The sequence below is a fragment of the Erithacus rubecula genome (genome assembly GCF_903797595.1).
Source record: "Erithacus rubecula genome assembly, chromosome: 4".
NCBI classification, from domain to species: domain Eukaryota; kingdom Metazoa; phylum Chordata; class Aves; order Passeriformes; family Muscicapidae; genus Erithacus; species Erithacus rubecula.
The window spans coordinates 68,504,506-68,511,989 of record NC_136686.1 but is presented as its reverse complement, the minus strand read 5'-3'; the positions used below and the strand labels follow the sequence as shown (position 1 = coordinate 68,511,989).

At 69.2% G+C, this 7,484-nt stretch overlaps 2 protein-coding genes across 3 annotated transcripts; one reads left to right on the top strand and one right to left on the bottom strand.

Annotated features, from left to right (window-relative positions):
* Positions 1–635: 635 nt before the first annotated feature.
* On the bottom strand, positions 636–4,416 carry IRF5 (interferon regulatory factor 5). 2 transcript variants are annotated; one of them, XM_079305145.1, is made up of 9 exons: positions 4,396–4,416; positions 3,424–3,597; positions 2,891–3,077; positions 2,629–2,681; positions 2,507–2,537; positions 2,171–2,431; positions 1,409–1,798; positions 1,074–1,192; positions 636–902 (listed from the first exon to the last, which is right to left on the bottom strand). In XM_079305145.1, exons 2-9 carry the CDS (start codon positions 3,592–3,594, stop codon positions 669–671), a joined length of 1,446 nt encoding a protein of 481 aa, XP_079161271.1. In that variant the 5' UTR covers positions 3,595–3,597; positions 4,396–4,416; the 3' UTR covers positions 636–668. The 2 variants fall into 2 exon arrangements, with proteins under 2 accessions (XP_079161271.1, XP_079161270.1); XM_079305144.1 differs by lacking the exon at positions 4,396–4,416 and having other exon boundaries at positions 3,424–4,121.
* Positions 4,417–5,149: 733 nt separating this feature from the next.
* LOC306801699 (uncharacterized protein) lies at positions 5,150–7,083 on the top strand. Its single transcript, XM_079304965.1, has 3 exons — positions 5,150–5,282; positions 6,465–6,585; positions 6,770–7,083. Exons 1-3 carry the CDS (start codon positions 5,176–5,178, stop codon positions 7,022–7,024), a joined length of 483 nt encoding a protein of 160 aa, XP_079161091.1. The 5' UTR covers positions 5,150–5,175; the 3' UTR covers positions 7,025–7,083.
* Positions 7,084–7,484: the final 401 nt, after the last annotated feature.

The following is a 7,484-nucleotide window of genomic DNA, read 5'->3' as shown; positions in this document are numbered from 1 at the left end:
GGGTGGGTGGTCACAGTCCTTTTCCCTGCAGAGCCCCCCAGCTGTTGGTCCCTGGCAGTTCTGGGGGGACAGGGACAAGGACAGGGACAGGGTGGGGACAGTGCTGGGTGGCCCCGGCCTCACCAGCTGAGATGGCCACAGAGCGACTCACCTGGGGGGCAGTGCCAGGGCTGTCCCTGTGTCCTGTCAGTGGGGCAGGGGGGCAGTGCCAGGGCTGTCCCTGTGTCCTGTCAGTGGGGCAGGGGGCAGTGCCAGGGCTGTCCCTGTGTCCTGTCAGTGGGGCAGGGGGCAGTGCCAGGGCTGTCCCTGTGTCCTGTCAGTGGGGCAGGGGGGCAGTGCCAGGGCTGTCCCCATGTCCTGTCAGTGGGGCAGGGGGCAGGGGGGCAGTGCCAAGGCTGTCCCCATGTCCTGTCAGTGGGGCAGGGGGCTGTCCCTGTGTCCTGTCAGTGGGACAGGGGGCAGTGCCAGGGCTGTCCCCGTGTCCTGTCAGTGGGGCAGGGGGCAGGGGGGCAGTGCCAGGGCTGTCCCCGTGTCCTGTCAGTGGGGCAGGGGGCAGTGCCAGGGCTGTCCCCATGTCCTGTCAGTGGGGCCGGGGGGCAATGCCAGGGCTGTCCCCATGTCCTGTCAGTGGGGCCGGGGGGCAGTGCCAGGGCTGTCCCCATGTCCTGTCAGTGGGGCAGGGGGCCGGGGGGCAGTGCCCAGGGCCCTGCCGAGGGGCCGGGCGGGGGCGGCGCCGGCGGCAGCCGCTGGTGGCTCTGCCAGAGCTGGTGCAGCTCCTTGAACTGCTCCACCATCCTGTCCTTGAGGTCGGGGTGCGAGATCTGCAGCGGGATGCTGTCGGCCGACCAGGACAGCTCCCCGGAGAACATCTCCAGCAGCAGCCGCGCCGCCACCGGCACCACCTGCGGGGCAGGGCGGGGACACGGCTGTCACCGCGGCAGGGACACGGGCAGGGACCCCCGTGTCACCACGGGCAGGGACACAGGCAGGGACACGGGCAGGGACCCCCCGTGTCACCATGGGCAGGGACACGGGCAGGGACCCCCCGTGTCCCCACGGAGCCCAGCCCTCACCTGCACCGTGATCAGCTTCTTCTCCTTGGGCTTCTGGTCTGGCCACTCCTCACCGAAGCAGAGGAAGATCTCAAAGGGGGGCGGGGTGGGGGTCTGTCCCTTCTGGAACTGGATGAGGCCTGTGGGGCCCAGGCTGAGCTGAGGGACAGGACAGGGCCCCGTGCCTGCCGGGGCCACCACCTCCCCACCCGATGGCAACGCCAAGAGCAGCTGGTGACCCCCATCCCATCTCCATCCCCCCATTCCACCATGTGCCCCTGTGCCACCCCAGCTGACCTCTCCATCCCAGTCCATCGCCCTCAAGGGACCCTGGGCCACCCCCCTTGCCCTCTGACCGTTGAGGAAGCCCTCGAGGCTGAAGAGCTTGGTCCTTGTCTCCCTCTGGATGGGGTTGGGGCCGGGCTGGGGGGCGGCACAGGGCCCTGTCCAGAAGACCTTGCACTGGCAGAGGCGCAGGGCGAAGAGATCCTGGCCCTGGAGCTCCAGGATGAGCCCTCGGTCCAGCACGTCCAGCAGCTGGTGTGTGTAGAAGCGCTGCTTCTCGTTGGGAATGGCGTCGGGAGAGGGGAAGGGCACCTGCTCCAGGGTCAGGGGCCCGAAGAGCTCCTCCTGCTCCCGCGTGGGCTCCAGGCTGCTGTGGAACAGGCGGCAGCCGTGCGGGTTGCTGACGGTCAGCGCGCACACCTGGCGGCCCCGGTACTGGAACTTCAGCTCCAGGTCGGTCACTGCCGGAGGGCGCGGGGTCAGCGGGGCCAGGGAGCACCCAGGGCTGCTACAGCTGGACACCCCCAGCCAGCCAGGCAGCCCCATCCATCCCACAGCCACTCTGTACCCATGGTCACCCCATGGTCACCCCATGGTCACCCCATGGCCACCCTCAGCCAGCCAGGCAGCCCTGCCAGCCCCATCCATCCCACAGCCACTCTGTACCCATGGCCACCCCAATCCCCCCACCCCGTGGCCACCCTCACCCAGCGACCCTGTGGCCGCTCCCATCCATCCCATGGCCACCCCACACCCGTGGCCACCTCTGTCCCACCACCTCATGACCCCCCCACAGCCATGACCCCCCCATGCAGCCCCCAGCCCCCGCTCACGTGGCAGCATGTGGGGGCTGACGAGCAGGTTGGGGATCAGGTGCTCTGTTGGTGCCACCGGGCAGGTGGATGAGGGTCCCGGGGGGCCCAGGGGGGGGCCCGTCTCAGCGAGGGCCGTGGGGAGCAGCTCGGGGGTCCCATGGGCGCCCCCCGCCTCCCCCGGGAGCAGACCCGGGGGGGGAGGCACAAAGGGCACAAAGGGGGGCGGCTCCTCCTTGGGCCAGGGGTAGGGGGGCAGCAGGTCCCCCCCGTGCTGCGTGTCTGGAGCAGAGAGGGGGGTCAGAAGGCACAGCCCAGCCCCCCCAGCGCCCCGCCCCACCCGGGCCCCCCACTCACCATCGATGCTCAGGGATGTCATCTTCTGGAGCTGCAGGGCAGAGTGGGCGTTACCGGGACCCCCCGGCCCCCGAGGTGTCCCCGGTTTGGGGTTCCCCCCCACCCTGAGCCCCCCCAGATACCTGGCTGACATCTTCCTCCCCGCTGCAGCCATAGTCATCCTCGTCCCCTCCGTCTGCAAGGGAGAGAGGGGTGAGAGAGGCAGAGGGAACTGGGGGTGCTGGGGGGGATATTGGGGGGCACTGAGGCTTGACAGGGGGGTGTGTCCCTTGTGGGGGGCAGGTCTCTGGGGGCGCTGGGTCCTTGTAGGGTGTGGAGCGCTGGGAGCTGATGGGGTGCTGGGGTTTCGGGGGCGGCTCAGAGCCCTCCCAGAGCCCCCCGTACCTGCGGCGCCGGGGGGCTCCTCGCAGAGCTCGTAGATGCGGAAGGGCTGCGCCGGGGACCCGCGGGGCCCGTCCAGCAGCAGCCGGAACTCGCGGCTCTTGTTGAGGGCGCAGCGCAGCGTGGCTTTCCAGCGGGGGGGGTCCGGGGGGTCCCCGGCGCGGAACCGGCCCGTCTCCTGCGCCCACGCCTGACCGGGGGGAGGGTCAGCGCCCGGCGCCCCCGGCCTGCGCGTCCCGCCATCCATCATCCCCGACACCGCCACCCCATCCCATCATCCCTGTCACTCCTGTCCCTTGTTCCCCATATCCCCACTGCCACCCCTTACCCTGTCACTCCTGTCCCTTGTACCCCATATCCTCATTGTCACCATGTTCCCACTGTCACCCCTCACCCTGCCGCCCCCGTTCCATTTCCCCCGTATCCCTCTGCCCCCACGCCGTGTCCCCCTTGTCACTCCATCACCCCACTCCATGTCCCCACTGTCCCCACCCCACGGCCCCACTGTGCCTCCCGCCCGGGTCCCGCGGTGTCACCTTGAAGATGGTGTCGTGCTCCTGGGGTCCCGGGGGGTTCCTGGTGGCGTGTCCCCAGGGGATGACGAAGCGCCGGCGCTCGGGGTCGAGCCAGTGGAGCCCCGGGAAGCGGCGGCTGCTCACCTGGGCCACCAGCCAGGGCTTGAGGCGCACCCGCCGGGGGGGGTCCATGGCCTGGGGACACCGGCGACACCGCCTGAGCCCCGCGCCGCCCCGGCCCGAAAGAGGAACCGGGCCCGGACCGGGATCCCCCCGCGAGGTTCCGCTTTCAGGGGAGTGGGTGAGGCCCCCCAGATCTGTCTCCAGCGTGGGCGCGGGGGGCGGCACCCGCAGCCCGAAAGCAGAAGCTGCGGTGGCTTCGGGGAAAGAAAAGTGGAGCTGAGAAAGCGAGGGGACAGAGAGACAGGAGGGACAAGGGGAGGACACACGGGACAGAGGACTCGGGGACAGGGGACACACGAGGGATGGGGGCCACATGTAGCGACAGGGAGGACACGGTGAGGACACGAGGACGTGGAGGGACGTGGGAAACATGGGGGAGAGAGGGGACATGGGGAAAGGAGGAGGGACACAGGGGTGACAGGAGGAGATGGGACATCGATGGGAAGGACACGGCCACAGGATGAGGGGGGACGGGGGACAGAGACACAGAGGGGGTGACACACGAGGGATGGGGGGACACGGGGACACATGGGGGACACAGGGCACGTGCAATCCCGGCCATGGTCCGTGTGCAGTGACAGAAGCCCGAGGGGGGAGCAGCCCGGGGGTCCCCGCCTGTGTCGCACGGACGGGCCCGTGGCACGGCGTGTCCGGGCAGCCTGTCACTGCCCCGCTCGGCCGGGGCGCTGTCCCCGCGTGTCACCGCGGCTTTTCCCGGCCAGCTCAGCATCGCCCCGCCACGCCGCCCCCTCCTCATGGGCACCCACCCCGCGGACCCCCCGCGCCCCTCGGGAGCGGCCCCGCTCTCACCTGCGCTCGGGCCGGTGCCGGTGCCGCCGCCCGGAGCTTCCGCACGCGGGGCCGGGCGTGGGCGTGGGGCGAGACCGCGGCACCGCCCCGGGGCGGCCGCGCCTGGCCGTGGGTCGGGCCCCGTGTCCCCGCGGGACCCCCCCTCGTGTCACCCCCACCCCACGTCCCCGAGGGACAATCCCACTTCATGTCACCCCTCTCGTGTCCCTCTGGGTCCCCCCAGCTCGTGTCACCCCTCTCGCGACCCCGCGGGCCCTCCAGCTCGTGTCACTCCTCTCGTGTCCCCCTCTGCCCATGTGGTCCCCACGTGTCGCCCCCATGTGCCCCCGTCCCTGTTTCCCTGGGTTGTCCCCGTGCCCCCACCCTCGTGTCCCCACCCTCGTGTCCCCCTCGGACCCGCCCCATCTCCCCGGCTGTCACCCCGCGCTGCTGGCGGACCTTTCATTAACATATAATTTGCATACATTTACATACACCCCTCCCATTTCTCGCTCACGTGATGCGCGGGGATCCCCGCGGTGGGCGGTGACACCAGACGGGCTCTTCGGCTTTTGATTGGCCACAAGCGCTGTCATTCATCTGTGAGGGCGCCCGCGCTCCCGCCCACGAGGCCCCGCCGCCAGCGCGGCCCCGCCCCTCCATGGGCGGCTGTCCATCAACGAAGGGGCGTGGCCAAGGGCGATATTAGCAGCGCGTGAAGGGGCGGGGCCTGTCCCGGGGGCGGGGCTGCTCCATGGCGCGGGGCGGGGGCGGGGCCTGTCCCGGGGGCGGGGCTGCTCCATGGCGCCGGGCGCGCCCCGCCGCACGCCGGGCCCGCCCGGTGCCCCCCGCGCGCCCCCGGTGCCCCCCGTGCCCCCGCCCCGCCCCGGGAGGAAGAACCGAAGGAGGTACCGGGACTCCCCCTGCCGGGCCCGCCGGTGAAGGGACCCCCGAGCAGGGGCGGGGGGTGCGGATGTGTCCCGGCGCTGCCGGTGTCGGGGTGTCCCGGGGGGACGGACGGGACTCGGGGCTCCCGGCGGGTCTGGGCCGGTCTCGCCCCGTTTCACTCGCAGATTCCAGAGGTTTCACTGTTTAGTTTAATTTAATTCCCCGCTGGGACGGGAGCGGGGGTTTCGGGAGGGGAGCGCGGGTCCCAGGGGGTGTCCGGAGGGAGGAGCGGATCCCGCCGCTCCCGGGGTGCTGGCGGAGCGGAGCCCGGTGCACTCCTGTGCACACCGACCCCGGTGCGTTCTGAGAGAGGCTCAGATCCCGTGAACGGGGCAGGAGCAGAGCCCGGCGGGTTCCCGGCTGGATCCCTGGCTGCTCTGCAGCTTGTCCCCCTGTCCGTGCCCGGTCCGTGCCTTCCCCGGAGCGCAGCCGATCCCAAGGGGCAGCTGCAGCCGCTGAGTCTGGCCGCAGCCCAGGGCCTGGCACCACAGACACCAGTTACCAGATGCTGAAGGGATGTTTCCCCAGGGATCACACCCTGGTGTCTGCTCCGGCCTCGCTGGGGTTTCTCCAGAGCGGGACCCCATCGAGCATCCCAGCTGGGATTCTGGGGAATGGGAGATTTGGTCATAGGGACAAATGGGGGAAATCCTCAGGGTTTGGGTCATCCTGCGGTCACTCCTTCCCCTGAACTGCTGCTGCTGCTGTCACATTCCTGGGCACTGGTGCTCCTCTGGGCTGGGGTTTCCTCCCAGCCTGGCACTATGCACCCTCTTCACTTTGTGTTTTTCTGGAAAGAGGAACTGGAGAGGATCTTCCGGCTCACCTCGTGGCGGTGGCCATGAGAGGGAGCCTCAGACCTGCCCACAGCAGAGCTGCTGCTGCTGGTGCTGGACGGGATTCCCTGGAGCTGGACTGCTGCTCCTGGCTAGCCGCTGCTCTGGGTCCACCCATGGACCAGGTTTTGGGGTTACTTCAGGCAGGTTTGGGCCATTTAGGGAGAGCCCGTGGAAACAGGGCCCCAGCGCTTTCTCCCCCCTGATTTGGGGGCTGTGGGGCTGGGACGTGCTGCCGAGGATCTGCCTGGGATGGAGATCCCTGCCCGCGGCTCTCTGTCTCTGACGTTCCCTGTTGTGTGGCAGCTCCGAGTGGACGGTTCAGCGGAGGCTGCGGGCGTTCTTTGCCGTCCCGCGGTGCCTGGTCAGCGGGCTCAGCCTGTTCCTGGTGGAGCTGATCCGCTTCCTCGGCGAGGCCGTGGTGCAGGTGAGGCTCCCTGCTCCCCCGCAGCTGCTGAGGGTGGCAGAGTCCTGCAGCACTGGGAGAAGGAGCTTCCATTTCCCACCGCTGCGCATTTCCTCTCCCAGAGCGGAATTTTTGTGCCTCAGCCCATTTTTGGTGACTCCCGCTGGCAAACATCCCTCAAACACAGATTTCATCCCCAATCCAGGCGCTGGTGGTGGGTGTCCTGACAGCCATCGGCGACCACGTCCTGAAGCCCCTGCTGGCGGCGGCGTTCCACAGCGTGCTGCAGCCGCTGCTGCTGTTCCTGCTGCAGGTGCTGGGCGGCGTGCGGGACGTGGCGGAGCCGCTGCTGGACGTGGTGGCCCGGCTGTGCTCCCAGCTGGCCGTGCTGCTGCGCGCCGTGCGCCTGGTGGAGATCCGCCTGCGCCCCGACCTGCGCGCCGCCGACGGCGGGGCGTGAGCGCGGCCCTGGGGACAGACCGGACAGGAGAGGGATTCCCGGGGATTGCCGAGAGCGGGGCCGGCTCCGCAGGGATGGGACTGTTGTTGTCTCCACGTGTGCCTGGGCAGGGAGCAGCACATGGTGTGCTGGGAGGGGGGTGGGTCTTCTAGTTTTGTAGGTATCTCCTTAACTTAATTAAATTCCAGTTTTATCCATTGGACCGGTGCTGCAGTGAGGTGTTTTTCCTTTTCCTGCCTGGAAAACTCGGCCTCCCACCGAGAAGGACTTCCCTGTGCAGTCTCTTGCAGCCAGATGGGCTCCACTGCTGGGGTGATGCCCGGGGCCTGTCCCTCAAGCACTGCCGAGAGGGGAGGGCTTGTGCCAGCTCCCCAGCACTCTGGAATGGTGCTGGTGGCGTGGGATAGACTGGGATTTGGGGGCAGTCGGAAAACAGGGATCACAGTATAACAGAATAACC